At 30.6% G+C, this 25287-nt stretch overlaps 4 protein-coding genes and 2 long non-coding RNA genes across 8 annotated transcripts; 4 read left to right on the top strand and 2 right to left on the bottom strand.

Annotated features, from left to right (window-relative positions):
* Window positions 1-308: 308 nt before the first annotated feature.
* Window positions 309-7521, bottom strand: LOC108320504 (uncharacterized). The gene is made up of 9 exons (XM_017551937.2): window positions 7339-7521; window positions 5061-5229; window positions 4906-4955; window positions 4731-4800; window positions 4544-4649; window positions 3739-3805; window positions 1509-1584; window positions 975-1270; window positions 309-485 (listed from the first exon to the last, which is right to left on the bottom strand). Exons 2-9 carry the CDS (start codon window positions 5218-5220, stop codon window positions 405-407), a joined length of 906 nt encoding a protein of 301 aa, XP_017407426.2. The 5' UTR covers window positions 5221-5229; window positions 7339-7521; the 3' UTR covers window positions 309-404.
* Window positions 7522-11415: 3894 nt separating this feature from the next.
* On the top strand, window positions 11416-12255 carry LOC128194077 (uncharacterized). The gene is made up of 2 exons (XR_008245382.1): window positions 11416-11627; window positions 11750-12255. It is a non-coding gene; the product is annotated as an uncharacterized LOC128194077 (long non-coding RNA).
* Window positions 12256-15172: 2917 nt separating this feature from the next.
* On the bottom strand, window positions 15173-18684 carry LOC128194100 (uncharacterized). Of its 2 annotated transcripts, none has more exons than XR_008245414.1 (3): window positions 18560-18684; window positions 15606-15686; window positions 15173-15348 (listed from the first exon to the last, which is right to left on the bottom strand). It is a non-coding gene; the product is annotated as an uncharacterized LOC128194100 (long non-coding RNA). The 2 variants fall into 2 exon arrangements; XR_008245415.1 differs by having other exon boundaries at window positions 15173-15339.
* Window positions 16112-19294, top strand: LOC108320492 (uncharacterized). Of its 2 annotated transcripts, XM_017551915.2 has the most exons (6): window positions 16112-16692; window positions 16785-16917; window positions 17078-17181; window positions 17608-17752; window positions 17881-18021; window positions 18417-19294. In XM_017551915.2, exons 1-6 carry the CDS (start codon window positions 16652-16654, stop codon window positions 18990-18992), a joined length of 1140 nt encoding a protein of 379 aa, XP_017407404.1. In that variant the 5' UTR covers window positions 16112-16651; the 3' UTR covers window positions 18993-19294. The 2 variants fall into 2 exon arrangements, with proteins under 2 accessions (XP_017407404.1, XP_017407405.1); XM_017551916.2 differs by lacking the exon at window positions 17881-18021.
* A 126-nt stretch (window positions 19295-19420) lies between these two features.
* On the top strand, window positions 19421-21271 carry LOC108320493 (uncharacterized). The gene is made up of 3 exons (XM_017551918.2): window positions 19421-20109; window positions 20869-20940; window positions 21046-21271. The coding sequence occupies exons 1-3, from the start codon at window positions 19621-19623 to the stop codon at window positions 21049-21051; spliced, it is 567 nt and encodes a 188-aa protein (XP_017407407.1). The 5' UTR covers window positions 19421-19620; the 3' UTR covers window positions 21052-21271.
* A 2201-nt stretch (window positions 21272-23472) lies between these two features.
* LOC108320447 (uncharacterized) lies at window positions 23473-23841 on the top strand. The gene has a single exon (XM_017551867.1). It carries the CDS (start codon window positions 23473-23475, stop codon window positions 23839-23841), a length of 369 nt encoding a protein of 122 aa, XP_017407356.1.
* Window positions 23842-25287: the final 1446 nt, after the last annotated feature.

Here is a 25287-nt window from a genome sequence, read left to right as displayed (position 1 = left end):
GTGCAATATAAGAATATGAAAAAAAGAAGTAACTATTATATCTTGTCATCGATTTCTAATGTAATATAAAGTTAAATAATAAAAAATAACATATACAAAAGTATAACATAATCCAACTTTATTATACAATTTTCTAATACACTTCTTATGAACTAATATTGTAAAATTATGTAATCATGGTGAACTAATATTAAATTAGTTAATTTTTACTTATAACTCTTACAAATTTTGTTACTTGTATCAGTCTTATTTCATAGTACTTATATTTAGATTGTTTATCAAAAAAATAATGTCCTAATAGATGGGTATAACGTTTGTGAAAAGAAGCGTTTTTATAATGAAATGCCGCAGTATCCAGAATGTACAAATTTAAATAACATTAAAAGATGATTGCATAATTCTACTCAAACCTCCATAGCAGAATTTTCTTTTTCTAAGAGGCCTTTTAGTTCCTTTACTCTTTGCCGGGTTAACGCTACACAATCCTGAAAACACATTATCGTCATATAAATTTCATACTTACATCCTAACGCAGTATTAGCATTAAATAATTCATGTCAGAATACTAAAATATGTTTAAGGGATTTTAATGTACACTAATTAAATTTCCACTATCGAACAATTATCATAACTTTACCCTTCAAATATAAGACTAACACTATAGAATGAATGAATATTGAGGAAAATATTGAATCACAAAACTCAGTAAAACTAAACAGTGAAAGATGATCTTTAGAGAAAAATTGAACCTCAATAAGACAGAAGCAAGCCTTACTATAACAGATGGGCTATTATAAGAGGTCTCAGGGGACCTCCACATCTTGTATTCATTTAAATTTGAAAGACTGACTTGAAACTTCAGAATAATTACTTTGATTTTTCAAAAATTGATCATTAATGCATTCATATCAATGCTATAACTACCATATTTTTTTAATACCTTATTAGTTCCGTAAAAAAATGAGTAAACTAACCTGGATAGCAGAAGTATAGGCCAGAACCGACCCACCAGGCTTGTAAAGAGATATTAGCTGGCCAGATGTATCCAGAACTATTGTCAAATGGGTTTCGAAAATGGATTCTTCTTCTGCAGTAGGATCTGCCATTATGTAATTCTTGTGAAGTATGCATGTTAATGAGAACGGAATGCTTCTTAATGTAAGCTTCCTCTTTTCCTTATTGACTAGCTCCTGTGCTTGGTTTTGTCCATCTTCATCAGACACAAGTACTATCTTGCCATCATCATTCATGGCAACAGCAGGAATTCGCACTGTCAACGCAGAAATTCGTAGACAAACTCAGTATGGTAATATCACAACGTGCTGAAAGGCATCACATTAAGAAAACCAACAGAAAAACAAATTCGCTTTAGGTATATGAAAAGTCTATCTTCTCTTTGTTCCTAAATTGCATGATGCACAGTTTTCAAATGTGCATCCTATTATAATGAAAAAGGGGTCTAACATATGCATAATATGACAAAATTACAGTGAAGAAGAACTACTTACAATGAGATAAAGCAGCAACAGCAGAAAGTAATGCAGCATCAAAAAGAGCACCATCAGCATCCAGACAATAGATATCCTGCATGATAAAAAAAAATGAAAAAGCCATTATACTGCCATTCAATCAATTGATAACACAATCAGAGCAAACAAAGACAGTGGACGTCACCTAATGCGATGTATTTACATTTATATAGAATTACTGACACGAAGAGCAAGAAAACTGAAGCTTTATTGAACAATAGGAAATATCTCCCCACAAGAATGATACACGTTAGATATTTCGAGATCTGGTTCACTCAACTTTCTAATTCTAAAAAGTGTTCTAATAATGGGAAATATTTGATAAGAAATTCCCCTATCAATCCATTTCATATCTCCCTATTTAATGTAATCAAATCATATTTCTAACACTCCCTCTCATGTTGAGACATATGAGACAACTTTGTTATAAATGTCATCAAAACAAAACCTCCTGAGAAACTTAGTAAACATTTCAACATTGTGAAAGATGACATTATATAAGACAAAGCTAGTTTATATTCCTGGACATGATTTTCTATCTGTCAAAGTGATAATCTATCTTCAATGTTTTATCTTTCAAATCATATCTGTAACGCTCATCCATCAAGTTGGAACATATGTATTATCATTAGTAAAGCTTGTTATAAATTATCAGAGGAAGTGATAATTGTCAGAAAGCAAAATTGCTCAAAGAATACAGCAGTGGCTAGAAAGAAAAAAATGCTCAATGAAACCAACAGCTATCCGAAAACAACAATGCACAAAGGACATGGTGGCTGTAAGAAAGCAAAAATGCTCAGCAAGTGCAACCACAGTTGGGAAGAAAAAAATGATTTGAGGGCACACCCACCATTGAAGACGAAGAAATGATCATCACTCAGCAAGTTAATGCTATGGTGGCAGTTGTCGCCCAGAGAAAAGCTAATCTTAAGAAAAAAAATAAAAGGAACATGGCGGATAATGTCTGAATAGTATTAGCAGAAAAAGGTCCATGGTGAATACTAATGTCATCTAGAAAAGCTTGGAGGAAAAAGAAATTTGCTGATAAGCCATACCCACCAGAGAAAATCAGGGTAGACAGCACTACCCGAAAAAGTCAACAACAGTAAACAACCTTAGCTAAAAAGGCATCAACAATAAACAACAATAATTATTAAAGAGCTCATGATGGTGAACAATGACACGAGTGGTGAAATGTGATGATGCCAGTGAGCAGAGTATCTGACATGAACAGTGACAGCAGGGGAAAAAACACAGGAAACGAAAAACATACACAGCTTCTAAAATAATGTACTCCTTCCCATAGGGAAAGCATGGATTTAAGTTCCGTTCTCGTTAGGCTATTGATACCATGTTGAAAGGATAACTACTTTGGTACCGTGTTGAGAGATCTGGTACACTCCTCACAACTTTCTAATTCTGAAAAGTATTATTAACAGTATTTTGTCAATCCCTTTATAAAAGTAAATTGTTTAAAGTTTCTAATAGAAAACTAGCCCTAAATGCCTAAATAGACCCACCCAACTGTGACCCACTATTTCCTTTTGAAATACACTTGCTTAATCATGAGCCCAAATACCAACATACCATTTTATTTAATGAAGGATCTAGACACCCCATGATACAGAAGTCCCTACGTAGAACAATCCCTGGGAGTCGGCCTCCACTTTACAACACTTCATCCATGACACTACACTCAACTTCCTCCTTGGTAGAAACCCTCTACTAGTCAAAATCCATTGTAATGGCCTTTTACAAGAAACCAACAAACAACTCCAGTACCATTTTAAGAAGAGAGCAGCCGAGTACAAATATAATGAATCCCATGTATTGTGTACACACACAAGCATTCTTATTTATAATGAAGAAATACAATAATAAGGAACACAATCAATATCTAGTAATCGAAAATATTTGGTAAGATATTTCCCTATCAAATCATATATCCTATATCCCTATTTAATTTAATCTAATCATATCTCAATCATAATTAACTTGTATCTTTGACATAATCTTCCCAAATCTCTAACTCCAAGAGACTACAACCAACTCTAATACCAATTGATAAACATCCAAACATTTAAATACTCCACTCAGCATTCTACTTTATTCACTGTGGGACCTAGACACCCCATAATACCCATGTTACTATAACATTCTGTGATTGATATACAAAATCTGGCAATCGCAAATCAATATAAAAGCTTACCAGGTAAGTCATCCATGCAGCTTTTCCACTAACCAGAGACAATTCTTTCAAATCAATCATTCTGGAACTGCAGAATAAAAGTATAGGTTATTATTGGACATATCAAACACACAATACAAATTATTGATCACCATGATGGTTGACATATATATATATATATGTATATATGTGTGTGTGTGCGCACGCGTGTGTGTGTTTGGACCGAGGGGTTTTTGAGGGAAAGGGAGGGTAAAGTCTTCAATTTTTTTATTAAAAGGTTTCATGATAATCTATTATCCTAAAGAAAATCATATTAGAGAGTATTTACTTCAAACTAAAAGTCTACCGTTCCTTGCTTTCCCTAAAAAATAATGTCCTAAACATACCATGAAATGAGACAGCAGGTGGGGTAAACAATAGAAATGATGAATCAAGGGAAATTGTGTCTGATCAACTAACAACTTCAACCAGCATACTTTCAACTAAATGTTTATAAACTCTTGAGCTCACATTTAACATTCAAAATCTATATACTTTCCGGTAAGAATATCTCCAAAGATGTATCAGGGGGCACAATTTTTTCCACATATCCTCTTTCAGAAAGGGGACATCTGTATTGGACATACTATAGGGAAAGGAGGGTGGAGTAGCTTTGGTAGAATTCAAAAAATAAACTACAAGCATTCCCTTTAATTCCTTCAGTTTCTTACGGTTCCTTTATTATTGTGTGGATAAAAAGCTAGTTGGAGTGACTTTGATAAACTATTTTCTTTCATCATCTGAAATAAATGAACCTAACAAGGTGAGGAAAAAGATTAAAACATGCCTTAAAATGGTGTCAGATAATTGCTTTGACACCACTGGTGATGCTTCAGCAGGCCTGCCAGGCCTAACAATTGGAGAACAAATTGGAGGCATGAAGAAATCAACAGCTGAAATAAAAGATATTAACACATTATTTTTTTGTCATGTGACCAAAAGACTGAATAACTAACACAAGTGGCAATACCAACCTAGACAGCCCTCATCTGGTGACTCCAAGGAGGGTGTCATAACCTCCATTTTAATAGCAGTCAACATAGTCTGGGAAGAGATCAATTAGTGAATCATTAAATCCACCCCATAGTAAAATCAATAACCTAGATTCACGCAAGATTTAACAAAAAAGACACAGGAAGAGTGACTAACAGTTGATCCAATCTTCACTAGAGCTGACCCATTAGCAGTCGAAACAGCACCTAATCAAATGAGTTAACCATCTAAGTTTTGCTTGAAGTGTGAATAATACAATATACCAAAGATTTTGAAGATTGTAAATTAGATGAGAGAAAGAAATAACTAACCAAGAAAAATACTTGTTTCTCTGCTTTTTCCAAGTGGTCTACCATCAGGCCTTATTGATTCAGCAAGATGACGCTCAAAATAACGAAGTGGGAAAAGGCGTCTAAAGGCATCAACCTCCATCTCCGATGACAAGTCCTCAGAAGCATTTGGTAATCCCATCTCTTAAGTCTGTCAACATAAACAAAGCCAAGAGTGTAACAAAATTGAATGAGTAACAGCTGCAAGAAATTGAAAAATGGTATTAAGTATCAAATATTGATATATTCTATTGATATGTCAATATAGTACACTGATATTCCTATGAATTTCTGAATAGTATTTAAATCAACCATGTAGCTTTTAATCCTGAGATAAGTTTTTTCTTTCCTGTGATTGAGAAAAGAAAACCACATGACACTATTTCTTCCCTCACTTTATAGATGAAACTGCAGATCGTATTTCTGAATAATTTGTAATTTATGAAATGCAATATAAGAAAAACTTGATAACGTATTTCATATCACCAACCAATATCCAAACCGAGATCTAAATGGTGTGGCCGATTTACCTAGTTTAACGAGCACGCAATATTGCAGAACAACAACCATGACAAGATTCAATAATTAAGCTCTCCCATAGATAATTAAGCTTAAGCTCTCCAATACATGATACGATCCAACTACCATGATAAGGAGTATTTTGGGCACATTCTAATCAAAGGGAAACATTCCTAACAATATTTTAAAGATTAAATATGTTTTCGATCCCTTAACTTTCAGTATGTTAAGAAGTGGACTTTAAACCTAACTAAACCTCACAAAACCGGCTTGTAAAGTGAGGTTTGCACCCACTTATATACTCTAAATTGGCCTTATCTCTAGTCGATGTGGGACTTCCAACATACCCTCCTTACGCCAAGGCATATACTCTAAATTGGAATTAATCACTCTTTGAAGTTTTGGCTCAATTTAGTCTCTCAACTTTATAAATGTGTGGATTTAGTCTTTTTAACCAAACTTTGTTAAGTTTATTTGATGTTTCAAACGCATTTTAGGATAACATTTGAGTTGTTTACACTGTTTGACACATTTTATTCTTCAACGTTAGTTGAGAAATGTGTTTAAAATCTCAAATAAACTTAATAAGAATGGGTTAAAAAGACTAAATTCACACTGTTTTAAAGATGAGATACTAAATTAGTCCAAAGTTTTGAAGAGAACTAATTCCAATTTTCACTGAAAATTAAGGGACCAGAAACATATTGAACCCTATTTTAAAAGGAAAACTAAATAGAGAGTCATACAGGACCTTTCCAACTAATAATAGAACAACCAATAATTGAGCACATACTATAGGGTACTGGTGGAAAATTCAGGCCACCCTGCTGCTGGCCCTCCAAATTCGGGCCAGGACAGGTCAGCCCACATGGAGAAAACAGGTTGAAAAGTTAAGTCCATCCTGCAACTGGGCAGACTGGCCAGCCAGTTTTCAATTTTTCTTTCTGCAGTGTATCTTCCAGTCTTGTATTTTTGGCCCAGTTTTGTTGTCTCAGTTTTATTTTGCTGTTTTCGTGGCCTAGTTTTATTGTTCTTCCCTGCATCAATTCCTTAAAATAAAGTCTAATAAAGGAATCAAATTCACTGTTTTGAATTGAATCTCATGACCAAAAAAACAAAAACTAAAAAGTCATACATCACATTTTATATATTTTCTGATTTGGGATTAATCTAGAAAAAAAATTAGATTCTCTTTCTAAAATTCAACCAAACATGTTTACATATTCATGTTTTCTACTTTTATTGAAAAAGAAAACATAAACAGGCCATAACATTCGGAGTATAACTTCAAAGATTGAGTTACAACAGTCAATGAAGTAGCTCTCTTAGTTTCCAACAATCAAATAGATTCAATGAATACATTGAGCTCTTGGATTGCAGTAATTGAACAAGCGGCGACAAGAACCAGGGGAATGAAAACAAAAACTATCGAACATGCAAGCTCTCGTCTCATCTCATCTTTAAGCCATTTTTAATTTTAAGAGCCAAAAGAACAACAATAGAAGCAAACCAAAGCAAGGCAAACTGTTCTTTATCTATATTGATCCCGTGGAATCCAACCACTTCTATACACTTTTCAAGAGATAAAAACCCCACCAACAATAGTTGACAGGAAGAATCGAAATGGATATTTTCTGTTTTGGTTGAGTAAGTACTGAAAAAATTTGCAGAGGAAAAAATAGGACAAATCAAGGGGAAAACAAAAATCTAGCCAAATGAAGCCAAAATCGGACAAACAAACCTGGTGTGGTGGCGCCTCCCTGCTCTTTGCTATTCCGATTGACTTTGCCCTCTGCTCTGGTCTGAGAAGATCACGTGGGTGGGATTCGCCGTCGGCGTCAGCGTCGCCAGTCTGCGAGTTCTCGTAGCTTGCGCCTTGGTTGGCTGTGTGTAGTGAGAGAGTTCCGGAAAAACAAAGACTGCAGCAGGGTTTAAGAAAAATTATTATTATTATTATTATTTCTATCTCGTTAATATAATATTTTTATAATTACTAAGTAAATTTAATAAAAAAAACAAAATAATTAAGGTTTTTAAATTTAATACAAAAAAATAAGAAAGATAATAAATACATGAAAGGTTTGTAATAATTTTTATTTTTCAATTACACTAATTTGAAAAACAAAATATGGGTATATGTAATTTTTTCAAATCAGTTTAAATACGAAAAAAAAGTATGCCTATTCAAGAATATATCATTTATAAAAATTAAAAATATATATTAAAAATTAAACGTATACATAAACTAATTCAAGAATTTATATTTTTATAGAATATACTTGTAATGATAGATAATAAATTTATAATATATCATTTATAAAAAATTTATTATACGTATACATACACTTATTCAAGAATTTATATTTTTAAAGAAAATAATGTTTCATAACAAATAGGGTAAGTCTCTTCTCTCTCCAGTTCACGCACACAAAAATTTACATAAATCAAATTAAAATAAATATTATCTTTCATTAAATAATTGAAATAAAAAAACTGTGAAATTTAAAAAAATAAAGACCTATGAAGTTAGATTTTATCAAATTTAATTTGTATATTTAAAGTTTATATAAAATAAAATAAGTTTTAATATTTTTCGGGCACGTTTAAGAACTAAATAATATTATTTTTGTATAACTTAATTTATAGTATGATAGAAATATTTAAAATATAAGTAGATTTTATTAGTTCACAACCCATTAGTTGACAAGATAAATAGTCTAATATAAGAATATGAGGAAAAAAACAGGAATTATTATATCTTGTCATCGATTTCTAATGTAATATAAAGTGAAATAAATAAAAAATAACATATTGAAAAAGATAATATAATCAACTTTATTATATAATTTTCTAATACACTTCTTATAGAAGGTATACATATTATTTCAAACGTTGAAAAAAAAAAACTTGATAAATAGTTTAAAAACATAAATATAATAAATATAAGAAGAAATCATATTGAATGATGACTTCTTCATGCGTTTCTAAAACAAATAAAAATATGATGGATATATTATTATTATTATAAAAATGTTTGCATGTAATTTGAATAAATATTTAATTTGTAAGTAATAATATTGTTATAAATAATAAATATCGTATTAAAAAATAAGTTAAAATCCAATTCATTTTTATAAAACTATTTTTTTAGAAGATTTCAACTTATACAATGTAATTTTGTTTTATTTATCAAATATTCTTCACAATGCTCTAATGACTGTATATAGTATAAACGATGTACAGATACAAATTTAACTAAGAGTTAAAATATTATGTAAGGAAAAAAAACTAACAGTTCAACTATTTTAATCTTATAAGAAAATGTATTTTTCTTAATTGAAAAGCAGTTTTATTACATATCACTTTGACATAAACGTGAAAAATAGTAAAGTTTTCTGGAAAAATATATTAGAGTTATTATTTATTAGTAGTCTTATGAAAAATTTTAATATACTTATTTTCTATTTTATTTCATATTTAATTAGATTTTTTCTTACCATTAAAAGAATACGAATTATAAATTATATTTTTATGCTTTATACTTTCTAATTAATTCTCTCTCGTGTATACTATTCCTACTGGCTTCTTTTTTTTCATTTTATCACTCCACATTCAATATTTAAAGACATAATACCAAAGCTATAACTTTTAACCCATCTTCCTAATAGAATATTTTTACATTATTATTTAGAAAAAAACTATAAGTATAACTTTTTTAAATAACTATCATAAAAAAATTAATAAATTTATTAAGTTATCATTTAAGCCACAAAATATTTTTACAATACAATAACATATACATTCAATTTGCAATTAATATATATGTGGAAAAGTGATAAAAACAATCTTCTTATATACCTTAATTAGGTGTTTAGTCATATACATTATACTTAACAAGTAAACTTTGAATCTAACACAACTCAACAAAATAAATTATATTTGTATTCACTTATATATTATAAATTGGTCTTATATCTAGTCGATTTTTCAACTCATCCCTCATACCGAGATGTATACATCTCGAACATAAAACTAAATATTAATTAATAGTTCGATAGTAGTCTAATAACCGGTGAAACAATATATTCACATAAATTTTGCTAAAATAGGTTCTAACCTACTTAATACTATATGTTAAAAAAATAAATTTTAAATATAATTCGTGAGATTGAATTACACTTAAATTATACTCCTTAGCACATCATGTGAAAAAGTTGGAAAAGTGAAGGAAATCCACCTAGGTAAAAACAGAGCATGTGGTAGTAATAGTTTTCCATTGGCTCATAGATTTTAAAAGCAATGGGCGCTCATAGACAGTGGTTTAAAACCTGAACAAAAGCAAATCACAAAAACATGCCTTTTCAGTCTTTTTCCCCAAATCTCAATCTCCAATTCTAACAACCAATGCTATGCACCCACTGTTTTGCTAAGTATATCAAACAATTAAAATTTCATACCCATTTTACCACTTTTATTTTGTATATTGTTTAACCATATTCTTTACTTTACTTTAGATATTAAATGATATTTTAATTCAACATACATAAACTTCTTTTAGATATTAAATAATATTTTAGACTAACATTCAACCTGTTTATATCATTTAGCAAATTCTAACTCAAACAATAATTAAAATATCATTTAACATAAAAAAATTACTATATTAATTCATTTTTATCATTTGGAGAAACAAATGTATTAAAAATTTGGACATAGATAAAATCTAATTTCGGAATAAGAAATTAATAATATATTTTATTCAAAATTCAAATTTATTGCTCAACCTTATGGTTTTTACTGAATGTAATAGCTAAATTTGTACTTGGATTTTTAATAAATTTAAACTTAAATTTCATTCATCAATTTCTAACCAGATGTTTATGAAATTTATCATATGGGGGTCATTCTGTTAATATTATAATTTTATTTTCGTTTTATAGACTAAAAGTAATTACGTTGGTATTATTTTGTTTTTTTTTATAGTCTAAAAGTGCAGTAAAAGTACAAGCACACACGAGACAGAGGAAAACAAGTGGCTGATGTATGGTCAACAGTTTTAAGCTTTGGCAGTATGTCAAAGACCTCTTTAAAAGGCCATTTTCAATAATCAATTCAAATACAGTTTATTTAAGGAATTTTTGTCTGAATCACAGTCATATTCCAAATAAAAGTAGTTAAGATTTAAGTTCAGATTCTTAAGCAAATTGAATATTGTTTGCTTTAATCGATCTACACTTGGAGGTATTCTTACCATTCAACATGATGTTTCGTATTAAGCAAATAATGTTTCGACAAATAAATTGGTAGAAAATTCTTATTTATAATATAAAAGTGGATGTAAATCTTATTTTATAAGTTAGTTTTGTAGAGTTGAGTTAAACTTAAAATTTATTTTTTTTTTACTCGTTAACGGATGAACCACTAATGTTGTATCTCTCTAATTAATTTTCTTTTTAATAAATTCAACAAATTATTTTACATTAATTTGACACAATATTCTCTTGTATATATATAGTTTTTAATCATAAAATTTTATATTTTTATAATTATTTTACTTTGTCAAATGAATGTAACGTGTGATCCAATCATTATTCTAATTGTTTTTAAATAAAAAAATTTACTTTATTTTATTTTGGTAATGTGTGTGATAATTGTTATTGTTTTTGACCAATTAAAAGAGACATATAGATAAACTGTGTTAAAGAAATTCAAAAAGTGAAAACTTCACCCACTGAATTATGTTCTAATTAATGTATAAAAAATAAGTATAATTTAGCAATAAAAAAATCTATATATTTTTGTGTGGAAGGGTTGGGTGTCGATGAACCCGATGTTGGAAGAAACAATGCCCAGTAGTTGGTGGCGTTTGTTTCAACAGAGCCTGTTTTTTTCTCTCTATATATTTTCAACATATCTCAATCTCATCACATCAACCATTTGCAGTTTTCACAGTTTTTTCTCCGACGAGATCACTGCTTAACTGCATCTGAATCATTTTCTGCTTTCTTTTACGACATAAAAATTCACATGGTATATATGATCCTTCTCTCTTGCATGCTCACAAACACACCGATCTGTTGTATGGTTTTCTGATATCGACAACATTAACGTTGTTGGCAATGGTATAACGAGAGAATGCGGTTCTTTTGCAGATTCTGATGTCTCTGAAGCTGTGTTCATTGTGGTCATTGGTGAAGCTGGGAACAGCACTGCTGCGTCAACCTACACCAACTTTGACAACGATTTTGCACTCCGCCAATTTGCTTCCCCGCAACCTTAACTTGGATCGATTTGTGCGACGTGAGTTTCTTCATCGAGAAAACCATTTCTTCCATTTTCTCACCACTGTGCTGAGGTTTGTCTGGTAGATACCATACCAGCAATGAATGTGTCGGGTTCAGGTGTTTCAATTTGAAGGAACCATTTTTATACTTTTGGAGACACTCCATGTGGTGGCTAGAACATGTCTCAAATGCAGAACTTTTTTAGGTAGCATTTTCTTTCACAGATTCATCTGTTATCTCTTACACCAAGTTGATTCATCTTGGAAAAAGTAGCAATAGATTTGGATGTTGAGTTAAAGATTCAAGTATGTTGTAGGTGTAATACTTTTTTATATGAAAAATAATACTTTTTCACGTAATTTTTTTTATATTAATTTGACACTATTTTTTTTTTCAAAAAATTACAAAAATTAACTTTTTTTTAAAACTATTTTATCTTTGTTAAGTATGTTAAATAGTGCCATATTATTCTTATTCCTTTTATATTTATTTAATACACATTATAAAAATAAAATGATTATAAAAAAATAATTTTTTATATACTTTTAAAGAAATAAAAGAGTAAAAAATATAATGTTAAATAAATGTAAAAAAGTATATATATATAAAAAAAATTATAAGTTTTTAATACGGTTTCTGTAAAAATTCCTAATATTACACATACTTACATTCATTAGAATAAAATAATTATAAAAAGATAAATTTTTATATTTTTAATAAAAAAGAAGAGTAAAAAATAAAGAAAAAATAATATTAAATAAATATAAAAGATTCGTGTGTATCAAAATATAATTTTTGTGACTCTACTATTGTTCCTTTAAACCATATATGTACTTTAAGTTTCATATCAAGAAAATAGTAATTATACAAATTAAAAGATTTCTACAAGTTTTAAGTATATGTGCATTTAAAATTTTACGCCTATTAATACTTTACTACTAGTATAATTAATTAAAAGCAAAATAATTAAGAATGTCTATTTGAATTGAATTCTTTATTTTGTTTATTAGTCATGAAAAAAATATAGATACTGTGGTTCTTATGTGTTTGTATTTTTTATTTTCCATCATAGGTTACTACTTAATAAATTTAATTAAAAAGTAAAATAATTTAAAATGTCTAAAGTATATTATGTTTGAATTGAAAATTTTGTTTGTTTATTACTTGAGAAAGATATAGGCATTGTGGCACTTATGTGTTTGTGTTTTTTATCATACTATTTTATCATGCTTTAACTTTTATTGTGAATATTCGTTTTAGTTTTATACTATTTTAAATACAAACTTTTTTATATTTAAAAATTAGTAAAAATACAGATCATATATGTGGATCACATTAAGTCACACTCACCATAGTTCTCATTTTTCAAAATTCAACACTTAACCCATATAGAAAGAATACAACTTTATAAATCCCATTAAAACTCAACGCATATAACCTTCAAAGATATAAGTAAAATAATAATTTATTTTTTATAGAACAAATGAAATAATTCATATATAATTGTTATAAATATAAAAGTTGAGCTTTTTATTTGGTGCAGAAAGAACAAGACTGATTGGGCTCAATTATCACAATGACAAACCTTTCACTCTGCGCCTCCATAATTTCTTCACTCACCCACTCAAATTTTCAAAATGAGCATTTTACCTTTGTAAAATTGACTTTCAGAATACATGTTTTAGAATATTTATAGAAAAAACTTTCCAAAATATATGAAATACTTTCCAAAATAGCTCTCCCGAAGTAGATATTTTGTGTTTTCTCTTCTCTTTTTCCTTTACAATAATGATATTGGAATATTTTTGTAGGCACGTGAACTAAATTTAAGCACAGTAAATTAATTTATAAAGTGAAATTTACGTTAATATATATTTTAAATTGATTTTTCTTTAGTTGATGTAAAACTTTCGAACGCATCTTTTCATTTTGAGATATATACATTTTGTAGATAAGACTAGACATTAATAGATGATTTGATAGTTTAACTCATCCTATAAAATCAATTTGTAAAGTTTACATCCATATATATATATATATATATATATATATATATATATATATATATATATATATATATATATATATATATATATATATATATATATATATATATATATATATATATATATTAAATTAACTTTATCTCTAATCGACGTGCGACTTTCAACACAATTTAAAAATAAAAATAATTTACAATTAATTAAGAAAGTCTCTGACTAAGTATAAGTAAGACACTGAGAATTATTAGAAGTGGTCGAAACATATGCTGATAATTTTGAAAGCTCCTTGCACTCCAAGGAGTCCTAAGTTGACTGATGAAACAGAATTCAGACAAGCACATCATTCAGTGTTCCGTAGCCATATTGACATTTGTTACTAAGCATTCACATTATAAATTTACAACTTGCCAAAAGCTACAAACATTCCTCGGCTTCGCTGTCTTTTCAGCCTTACCTAAGAATGAATTTTAATCAAGTTTCTCATAAAAACATTATTATGGCTGGAAAAAAAATGAGAATCTAATTTTTATCGAAAAATGTACATTATTTTTATTAAATTACTTTTACGATAACAATTTTTTATAGTAAAAATAACATAATACTCTTTATTTCAATAAATTTTATGTAAGGATTTTCAATAATAGTTTTTTCTCAATCAAACTAATAAACTATTAGAGTTCTCCTTATTTACTAATTATCCAAATTGAAACATTCTTCAATTTTAATAAACTCTATGAAATACCTTAAAATATTAACAATTAATATTAATTATATAATCAGTTTACAATTACTTAATCATTTGTAAAAATAGCATTATTTATTATTATTATTATATAAATAATTATATATAAAAAGCTTATCATAATATTATTTCGTTCATTAAAATAACTAAAAATTACGGTAGCATAAGATTGTTTAAATTGAATTTGACCTCCAAATTTTGTTATTAACGTGAGAGTTATTAGTAGAAGTTTGGTCCATCAAATGCTAATAGTCTTCTTTAAATATAAGACGAATTTATATATTATATAAATAAATGTAAATTTTATTTTACAAATCGATTTTGTGAGAAATTATTAACAATTTTTTTCCTTTCAGTAGCATAAGATTGTTTGAACTGAATTTGGTCTCCAAATTTCTATTATTAAAGTGAGTCATTTTTAGGAGAAGTTGGTCTATGATTTTATAGTGAGTCATTTTTAGGAGAAGTTGGTCTATGATTTTATAGCATATAAACGAGTGTAAACTTTATTTTACAAAGATATTGGAATAATGTTAAAGTTCACCTTCTAGATATTAAAAGCATATACTCATTCATGTGACACACAATTAAAGCCATCATTTAGCATGTTTACCGCAACAGAACCTCAGAACAACGTACCCTCAGATCATGCAAAAAAGCTTGCACGCTTTTGAGTTTTTGCATCAGTTATGATCCTCATGTGTGAGAAAAGCCTGAGTATTCTTGGTCACCAAGCAAAGTGATCAAGTGAACATTAAAAAAGGAATCTAATAAGCATAGTTTTAGAATAAAGAACAAGGATCAAGTCAAGGGTCACGCAAGTTGACTCCAATTTCTCAGTAAGAAAAAGGAGCACGCAAAAAGAAACTCATTCATTGTGACTTTGTAGCTTCTTTTTTCCATGCTTTCTAATACTATATTGATGAATTACTGAACAAGAAATAAACAATATTTGATTCAATGCATGAACATACCCTACCTGTCCCTGGCCTCAAATTTACGCCAACTTTAACTTGACATTGCTTGTGACATCTTTCATTATACATCACTTTCTGAATCCCTGTTGACAGCAAGCCATGATCATGTTAAAGGAGGTCATAATCTTTTACATAACACAAAATAAGAATCACCCTTTTAACTAAAATGATGGCAAAAATAAAAAAAAAGTTTAGTTTTGATCACTATTCTTTCATTTATCAGAGTAACATCTCAATTTCATTCTTGTAATGTCAGTCAATGCTTTTGGTTCAGTTCTGATACACCCGATAGTCCTATAATTCACTGTTATAAGTATAAGTAGATGCTTATTACTAGAACAAACATAGATTGGAACCATGTTAATCCTAATTGATGATGTTTATTAACTGTACTGGTAAATCATTTTCAACACTGGTAACTGTCACACGTACATAAAAGAAAAGTACTACTTTACAGAAGTTGTTTTTCCTTTCTCCTTTTCTTATGCACATGCAATTTCTCAGAGTACCAAACTGACAGCTAATTTCATAACTGTTTCTTTTTTCTCTCGTCCTCCATCTAACTGTCATGCAAGCTTCAAGTTAAGACCCTTTTTTTCACCAATCTGCTACTGTCTTTTTGGCCTCAATTTTTTGTTCCTTGGTGGACAAGCTTAGAACTTCCTTTGTTGGCCACATCGTACTGAATATATAACTCTTATAGTCATAACTTAGATTTCTCTCTCTATATATATATGTTCCCTCTCAGTTGTTCAACCTTTTTATTGGTTAATCTTGCAGACTTAAGATGCCCTTTTTCTCTCTAGATTTCCTAGCTCTTAGGATAATTTGTTGAGGTCTCTTTCTTAGTGTGGTTTTTGATTTTACCCCTAGTGATTAGCCTCTCCATTTCTTTTCTTTGAGGCCTCCTCAATGCTGATTCTTGCGTAACTTGATCTTTAGATTCTATACTTTTAGTTATTTAACAAGAACACAGCATCTAAGATACCCAACAAAAGTCATTTTCCATTTTCAGCAAACTTGGTCTTTTCAGATTCTAGGACACAAAATGTTTCGGTGGCTATTGAAGCCCAGGTTCTATTCAAAATGGTACACTCTGCTACTTTTCCTCTCAACCTTTTATAGGAACATTTTTCTTTTCTTACTGATTTTTGGTTGTGTTTTACTTCAAAAAAAACCAGCTTGTCTTACGTGAAGGCTTTGAAAATTCGGCTGGAGAGAATACAGAATAGGAAGAAAGCAGTGCTGAAGTTTTTGAAGAGTGACATCGCAGAGCTTCTAAGGCTTGGCCTCGAATACGATGCATATACAAGGGTACAATTTGCATAATAGTTTTCAATTTTGAAAATGCAATCACTTTTCAACTAAGACTCAAAAAAGAGATTGGTATAAGTCTTGTATTGATCCATTTTGTGCATGCGATGTTGTATGCTGTTAAAGTTACACCAGTTTTGACTCTTTGTGTTTGAAGCAGGCTAATGGACTTCTGTTAGAGCAGAAAATGTTATCCTGCTATGAACTCGTTGAAAACTTTGTTGGGTGCATATTACCTCATGTTGAATACCTAGCTAAGTACAAGTATGTTTCTCTTCATATGCACTGGAATATTGTTCTGTTTTCTTCACTTCCCATACATGCACAAAAGTAATGATATAGTAATGATATTGAGGGGCTTGTGTGTTGAGAATCCAAACATGAGTTCAAGTTTTATATCAGAAAGAAATGAGAAAGTGAAGTAACATGTAAAAGTGAAGACCCAATAACCTATTACTTTAAAATTTTAGGTAAAAAGTAGTGTCAATCTCTTGTATGATTGGATTCAAGTATCATTGGTATTGTATCTTCTAGTGAACCTCATAGAGTTAACATTATGAACTGAGCATGAAACATTGAATTTCAAGTTGATTTTTGTGTTTCAGTCATTTATATTTTACTCTTTCTCTTCTATAGCTACAATGCATTAACGAGAGTTTGTGTTGATAATCTTTTAATCTCCTTGAACAGTGATTGCCCTGATGAATGCAAGGAAGCTGTTCCATCATTGATATATGCTGCTGCAAGATTTGGTGATCTGCCAGAATTGCTTGAGCTCAGAACATTATTTACCGAAAAATATGGGAATTCTCTTGAACCTTACATAAACAAAGAGGTAAATCAATGACTTCACCCTTATAACACATGCACATTCATAAATACATGTTCATTACTTGGATAGATTACTGAATTTTCTTCGTGACATCTTTTTGTTCTTAAAACGTAAACAATTACTTTCCTCAGTTTGTTGAGAGGCTGAGGCAAGTTCCACCTACAAGAGAACTGAAGATTGGACTATTATATGATATAGCACATGAGTTCTCCATAGAATGGGATGACAAGTCTCTTAGAGAAAGACTTTATACACAGTCGTCAGTACGTGAAGTAAGTCTATGTAGTCAATAAGCATATGTTTCAGCCAAAATATGAATTTGAATTGGTAATTAGATCAAGTGTATTTTAACCCTTCAAGACAAGAGAGATCATATATTTTAGGGTTAAGTATCTCTTTGGTAAGTAAACTATAACATGTGATTTTGGTTTTCATTTGTATCTCAAACTTTGATCTTGATCCTATATTAAAAAATGCATGAATACAATCTTTCTCATTCAAGAGTGTTAACCTTTAAGATGTTGACAAGAGGAAAACTTGTAGACTGCGTCCAACTTAGAGAGATGAAAACCAAAATCGTTTTATAGTTTAGAGAAAAAAAAACATGATTAATCCTATATTTTAGTCCTTTCAACATAAGATAAATTTATAATGGTTATGGTTTCAGGGGAAGCCTGGGGAAGATTTCAATGGATCAAAAGAAAAGGAAAGAGTAGGAAGGAAGGATTTGAATGATGACTCATGGATTCATCAAAGCAGTAGCAGTGATGATGAAACAAGTCTGTCATCTAATGATGGTAGAAAGGGTACCGGTTCAAGTTCATTGGGAAGCATATCTGAGGATGAAGTTGAAAAAGCTGAAACCAACAGGCCAATTTCTTCCTTTTGGCGCATTCCACCTCCCTACATCAAACAAAAGACCAACAAAAGTGATTCAAAGAAAACAACACATTCTGACACTGCAACAACACCAGATTCAGGTGGAATGAACTCAGACAGAAAAAAACGTTATTCTTCTCAACAACCAGAACATGATACTGAGCAAACCAGAAGGCGTAGAAGCCCACATGTCAGAGGAAAATCTCTTCCTTCTGAACCCAACACTGCTGTGGAAACATCAAAAGGGCATATACGAACAATTTCCTTAGAATCTGGAATGCGGGGTGGTGCAAGGCATGTGCATCCGAATCTACCGGATTATGATGATTTGAGAGTTCGTCTTTTAGCTCTTCGACAGAGATAAGAAAAATGCAGCCACACCAGCACCAGAGAAAACATTCTCTTTCTCTTTATTGTTTTAGTTGGTTTGTTCATTCTTTAATGCTGGCAGTGACACGATTTCATCTGATCTATTCTGGGACATTTATGTCGTGTCCTGTCTCAGCATCTATGGACATATAACATAGTTTATTTGATTCATTATTCAAGCTCTATTATTTCTACCTCTTTATATGTTTAGGATTCAAATCACATCGTTGTTGTATGTAAAACTCTAATGATGTCAGATTATAAACATACATCAGAATTTTAGAATTAACGAAGTCTTTATTGCAAGAAATTTTGTTTGCTACTTCTTTCCTTTCCTCCATTTTTTTTTGTTGTGCCTATGAAAAATGAATAAATAGAGATGAACTATCCTCTAATATTGAAAGAAAACAGAGGAAATTTCCATTTAAACATACTTTAGTAGCAAAGAAACAGTGGCATACGTAAGTAAAACAAAAGAGAAAGCGGAGCACAATTTCGCGCACGGAGACAAGACAAGCATTCTAAGATGAAACAAAACATGAGCGTAAGTGAAACCCTTCATCTACGCCGAAGTAGTGAGTATATAGTTACTTAGCGAAGTTCATGTGAGTTAAACTGAAGCAATGGCGAAGGCATCTCCGTCGAACTGCGTCGTTTTAAGACGTTTTTGCTTTTTGAAGTGGACGGTGGCGATGGTGGTTTGTGCGGCGGGGTCGCTGGTGTTGTGGCCGTGGAGTCCGGAGCTGAAGATAGAACGGATGAGCGTGAAGCGCGTGAGGGTGCACCCGCTGCCGCCGGTGGGCGCGGACGTGTGGATAACGCTGTCGGTGGTGGTGAAGAACCGCGGCATGTACTGGCTGGACCTGGCGGACGTGGACGTCGGGGTGAAGTATCGGGGAAAGAAGATGGGACACGTGGAATCGGAGGGGTGGCACGTGCGAGGTTGGGCCTCAACGAACGTGGACGGTGATCTGGAGTTTAGTGGGCTTCCGTCTACCGAGGTGGCCCATTTGCTGGAGGACATGGCGAAGGGTGAAGTCTACTTTCATACCGTTATTGAGGTCGCTGGCGAATTCGGCTTTCTCAGCATTCCCGTCCCTCTTACGTTTAAGGTAATAAAATTGAAGTATTTAATAATTAATCTTGAATAAACTGTTAAAAAATTTAAATCTATATTTTTTACTAAAATTGTATTTGTTTTTTCATTATACTGAAAATAAAATATCATTACTTATTGAATTGGACTACTATTTATCTTAATTTTATTATATTTTTAGAAGATGAAAAAACTAGACATATCCAACATGAAATCAAATACTACGACCATACACTTTTTTTTTTAAATAAACTCTATGTTTCGGGGAAAGAGGTTTAGTCTCTTTACATAAATTATTTTCTGACTATAAGTTTAAGTTATCAGTCATCAATTCTATTTGTATCATTCTGTACATCGTGACACTTAAGTCAGTGTTCGTTGGAACAATTAGACAATAAATGCATAATAAAAATAATTAATTACTTAAATTTATAAACTTTTGTTATGAAATTTTTATTATGTTAATTACGGTCCATACATCAATAACTTAATTTAGGATTAACCTAATTACTTTTGATAACTAATCTTATTTGTGGTTTAACTAATTTATTAGTCTTTATCATTGCTAAATGGTCAACCACTCAGTTCATGATCGATCGAACAGTAATAGAGGACGCTCTTCAATATAAACTTTAATCTAATTCCAAGTTTTCCTTCAATTATATATTATTATTATTGTTATTATTAGATTATGATTCCATATGGGATCTGAAACATGATCTTTGTTCCTGATGTTCTGAATGTGGTGATGTTGTGTCTGTGAAAATCCCAACAGATAATACTGGCATGTGAGGTTTTGGTGAATACAAAAAGCCATGCAATTATTCTTCAACACTGTATTTACAAGGTAAGCTTTTGATGGCATTAATTTGCTTAGTGGGGTCGTAATACACTATGTCACTATTTTCTTCGCTTTACTGACTCTGTTTTTCATTTCAATTATGAACTGAAGGACTGAGAACAAACATGGTGAAGCCTCAAAACATCTCTGTCTTCCACCATATGCAGCATGCATACTTGTGTAAATGACATCATTCAAGTTTGGAAGAATCAATGGCCACATACTCTAATATGGTTAATGATATTAGGATCTGCTTCCAATGATTGTATTTTCACCATCATTATTGTAATATTTCAATCATCAAAATAACTAAGTTTTTTATTTATTTTATTTATCAGATCCCATTTTTGTATAATTTTCTGTCATCAAGTCATATTTAATTTTAAAATAAGAAAAATGATGATGGAGAGAAAGATACAAAACTGAGAGATCATCTCTCTCCTTTTTTGTTTAACCTTTTCTTTTTCCCTTCCCAATTAATGGTCCACTTAACTTTTGAGAGCATCGTATGATAACTTTTTCCCTTTTTTGTGAGTATAAATCAGTCTCACCTTTTTCTTCATCAACTTCTTAGTCCTACTTTATTTCCAAACAAGCTAGTAATTTTGCTTTGAAATTAGATACGTAAGACATGAAGTGATGGCTATTCAGATTGATCAAACTTTGTCTTCAATCAAAATTGCAACCACAGATTATTCCTCTCTCATGAAGGATTTGTTTGGCAATGCTGAAAAAAAAAATATGATTAAAATTGTGATATGAAGAAATAAAGAAATTATAATACTTTTTCATTTTTATAATTTCACAAACACATAATAAAAGATACCATGCATGATATTTTTGTAAGTATTTATAATTTGAAGAAATTAAAGATTTTTACTAGGCATTTAATAAAAAAGGAAAATGTAAATGGAGAAAATGACATAAAACCACAAAGTAACATGTAATCTTTACAAACAACATTTCTCATAGATTGTCTTTTGTTTTCTCCTTTTCTCTTCTTTCTTTAATCTTTTTCCCTTTTTATCCTCTTTACTTTCTTTTCCATTTAATGTCCAGCAAACATTTGAGAGCAATATGAGATACCTCTTTTTTGTGCATGAATAATTTCAATTTTACTTTTTTCTTCAACTTCATTTGTTCCCCCTTTTAAGCTATTTTCAAACAATAATAAAATACCTTTAGAAAGAAGCACCATTGGGCAGTGACATAAAAAAATGGTCTAAGAAAAGGGTAACGAGGGAATATAAAGTGGGCCAACAAAACAACATCGGATTAGCACACAGTAACTTTTTCACATTTATTCAAAAGCAAGTGAAATTGAAACCAACACTTGTCCAAACCAAAGGACCATATTATAAGGACTTAAACACATTTAAAAATTTGAAATCATTAATTAAATCCTAAACTCAAACACTTAAGCACCGACCAACCTTTATTTATACGGTGGTCTTATGGTCTTACACTGAACCAGAAAACTTGTGCATCAAAAAGACATAAAAAATTCCTCAAATCGTTGCTTATTACAAGGGTTACCTTTTGTTTAGAACTCCATGTGAACCCGAAAACACAAAAAAAGCTATTATAGCATAACCGTATTGTTTATGACATTCTGGCACATCAAATTCATAGGATAGGACTTAGGTGTTTGAATCAGCAGTTTCTCTGCATAAAATAATTATCTCTTTGTTTTGTTTATTGTTTATGTTGCTCCAATGTGACTTACTGAACAAACTATACCCCCTGGCCCATGGGACAACATAGAAACATAGCCATGAAACAATTTCAAAAAGTGATGTAATTCGTGACATCACAAAGAAATATTAACACTGTTGGATTATAATTTAGTACTAATTGTAATTTTTTTCTGTTTTAAACTTTTGTTATATTTTAGTTTCATGAAAACGAATTAATATAATCTTTTTAAATTAATTGTATTAAATTTTTTTACGTGTCAATCGAATCAAACTAGTTTTTATCTTTTTTTTCATAAGAGATTTTTATTCTAGTTGAGCTCATTTTAAGATATTTGTCTTATCTTTTAATTTTAGGATATTTGTGTTATCTCTTAATATGTGTTATTCCAATCAAACTCTTTAGATCGATCAAAGTCGATCTTGGAATTAGAAAGAGAAAAAACACTCTATTGATTCAAGGAATAAGTAAAATAAAATTAAAAAATAGGGAAAATGTTTTGACAATTTTTTTATAACAATTTATATAATTGATTCGTTTTAAATATATGAACCAATAAAACAGTTAAAACTCGCTAACGTTTCGTCCTGAATTAGGAATTACACATATTTATCTCTATAATTGATATAATTGACAGTACTTTTGACTCTCTTTTTTTCTGATCCTATCCTGTTGTAAGTACATGCGGTGCTGAGGTGGTGGTGATGAGTTGATAAAAAGAAGGGAGTGATGTTGTGATTATATAAATAGCCTCAGTGCATGCACTTCAAACACCTTGGTCCCCTAAACCATTTTGTGCTCCCAAGGTTCTCTTCTCTATCTGTGCTACTGGTTCTGTACACCATGAACCTTGAAAACTGTCACTGTCTAAGCACCATAAGCAACAGCAGTTGGCAAAGCTATGAGAGAATTGGCTACGATCCCATTGTGTGTGTGAACGAATTCGTGACCAGATTGAAGATGGGAAGCTGGAAAGCTTTGTGGAGGAAGATAAAGAGAGAGAGAAGAAGATTCTTTAGACCTTCACCAGTGTTCCATGTTCAGTATGATCCTACCTCCTACTTACACAACTTCGATGATGGCTATTCCACCGACCCAGATAACGTTTCTCGCTCATTCTCAGCTAGATTTGCAGCACCCTCCAAGATCCTTGCCAAAATTCAAATGGGTCATGAAGATTTGGAGATAAACCATAAAAGTAACATCATGTAGTCTTGATGAACTCGTTTTCATTTTTTTCTCAGATGAACTATGATGCATTGTACAAACGGTGAGAGCTCTAGTTATATTAGTTAATCTCTTTGACTGTTAGAAGCTATGGAAGTTAAATTCTCTCTCATCTTTCCATTTCTTTCTTCTGTCCATCTTCATCATAGATGAAATAGGTGTTGCTGATATAGAGTTTCTTTTTCTTTCCATGGTGACTTTGGATGAACCTTTTGACTCATTAGCAAAAGCTTTGGAGTCAGGGTCCTGTCAATTCATATGTACAAAAACAACTTTCACTGTAACAATAAAGAAGCTGCACATTATAACCAGAGCACAAGCATTTGTTCCAAAATGCTTAAAACACACTTTTTTCTTTCTTTCTTTCAGGAAAACACGTATCTTTATAGCCGAAAGTTTTGAGATTAATTGTTTCTGAAGTGAAGTGCTAATTAAGGATATATAATTTCTCTTCCCATATGTATTATTCTATTCATAAAACCATTCTGATCTCATACCATCATCCACTTTTCTCAGAATTATTATGTATATTTTGAAAATTTTGTTAGAATACAAATACACTTCTACATTATATAAATTCGACGTGAGTTTATATACACAAGATATCTACGTTGGTAAGAGATTTTCTAAAATGGTATCAAAAGATTTTCTAAAATGGTATCAAAAACAAATATGTGAAGATTTATCACAAACTGAAAATATCTTATCAATGTGATTTTTTATATTTAAAGTTTACTTTTTAACATTAGTTTTCTGTTCACACCCCGAACTGTGAATGATTTTTGTTGGAATAATACAAAAACAAATTTGTGAAGATTTGATTCAGAACAAACAATATCTTATGAGTATGGTTTTTTAGATTTAAATTAAATTTAAAATTCACTTCTTAATATTAACATTATATTCACACTTGTAACCTGACAGTGATCTGGGAATGCTTTTTTTTCTGGTTAGGATGGTATATGCTTAAGTTTGAGCACTAGTGTTCTTGTTACTTGTGTATGTTCTATAACATTACAAGATGGTGACAAAATAGGATATCATTATTTCTCTATGAACAAAATTCCTCCAGTGATGATCAACCAACAAAATCATTAACCAACTTGAATGGTGGTCCAGCAGCTCCTGGTATTCTGGGACCAAGATATCTGCATATACAGAAGAGAAAAAAAAAAGTAACTGCAACCAAGCATGTGCTGTGTGAAGATGATGTGCAAGTGCTATCCAACCTTCTTTCACTTGTCCCTCTTGGAATTTATTTCCTCTTTCTTCCAACCTATCTGTTTTCTTTCTCTTGAGCTTCTTTTTCAACCGAATCTGAGTCTTCCATTTAATGTGAGAAAGTAATCCATGGAGAAAAGGATAAAAAACTTGAATAGTAAAAGCTACAGGAGCCATTTTCTTGCATCCTAATTCGTTAACCCTTTTATC

The sequence above is a fragment of the Vigna angularis genome, chromosome 9 (genome assembly GCF_016808095.1).
Source record: "Vigna angularis cultivar LongXiaoDou No.4 chromosome 9, ASM1680809v1, whole genome shotgun sequence".
NCBI lineage: Eukaryota > Viridiplantae > Streptophyta > Magnoliopsida > Fabales > Fabaceae > Vigna > Vigna angularis.
This window is presented reverse-complemented; position numbering and strand designations above follow the sequence as displayed.

What these genes read in the sequence shown, in the direction of transcription:
- LOC108320504 (XM_017551937.2), bottom strand. Translation starts at nt 5,220, where the DNA reads ATGGGATTACCAAATGCTTCTGAGGACTTGTCATCGGAGATGGAGGTT. An exon ending in TAGTGAAGATTGGATCAACT is followed by an intron (nt 4,801 to 4,905) that starts GTTAGTCACTCT and finishes ATCTCTTCCCAG; the next exon opens with ACTATGTTGACTGCTATTAA. An exon ending in TTATCTGACACCATTTTAAG is followed by an intron (nt 3,806 to 4,543) that starts GCATGTTTTAAT and finishes TTTATTCTGCAG; the next exon opens with TTCCAGAATGATTGATTTGA.
- LOC108320447 (XM_017551867.1), top strand. Translation starts at nt 23,473, where the DNA reads ATGAACCTTGAAAACTGTCACTGTCTAAGCACCATAAGCAACAGCAGT.
- LOC108320493 (XM_017551918.2), top strand. Translation starts at nt 19,621, where the DNA reads ATGGCGAAGGCATCTCCGTCGAACTGCGTCGTTTTAAGACGTTTTTGC. An exon ending in CCGTCCCTCTTACGTTTAAG is followed by an intron (nt 20,110 to 20,868) that starts GTAATAAAATTG and finishes AAATCCCAACAG; the next exon opens with ATAATACTGGCATGTGAGGT.
- LOC108320492 (XM_017551915.2), top strand. Translation starts at nt 16,652, where the DNA reads ATGTTTCGGTGGCTATTGAAGCCCAGGTTCTATTCAAAATG. An exon ending in AATACGATGCATATACAAGG is followed by an intron (nt 16,918 to 17,077) that starts GTACAATTTGCA and finishes TGTTTGAAGCAG; the next exon opens with GCTAATGGACTTCTGTTAGA. An exon ending in CACAGTCGTCAGTACGTGAA is followed by an intron (nt 18,022 to 18,416) that starts GTAAGTCTATGT and finishes TTATGGTTTCAG; the next exon opens with GGGAAGCCTGGGGAAGATTT.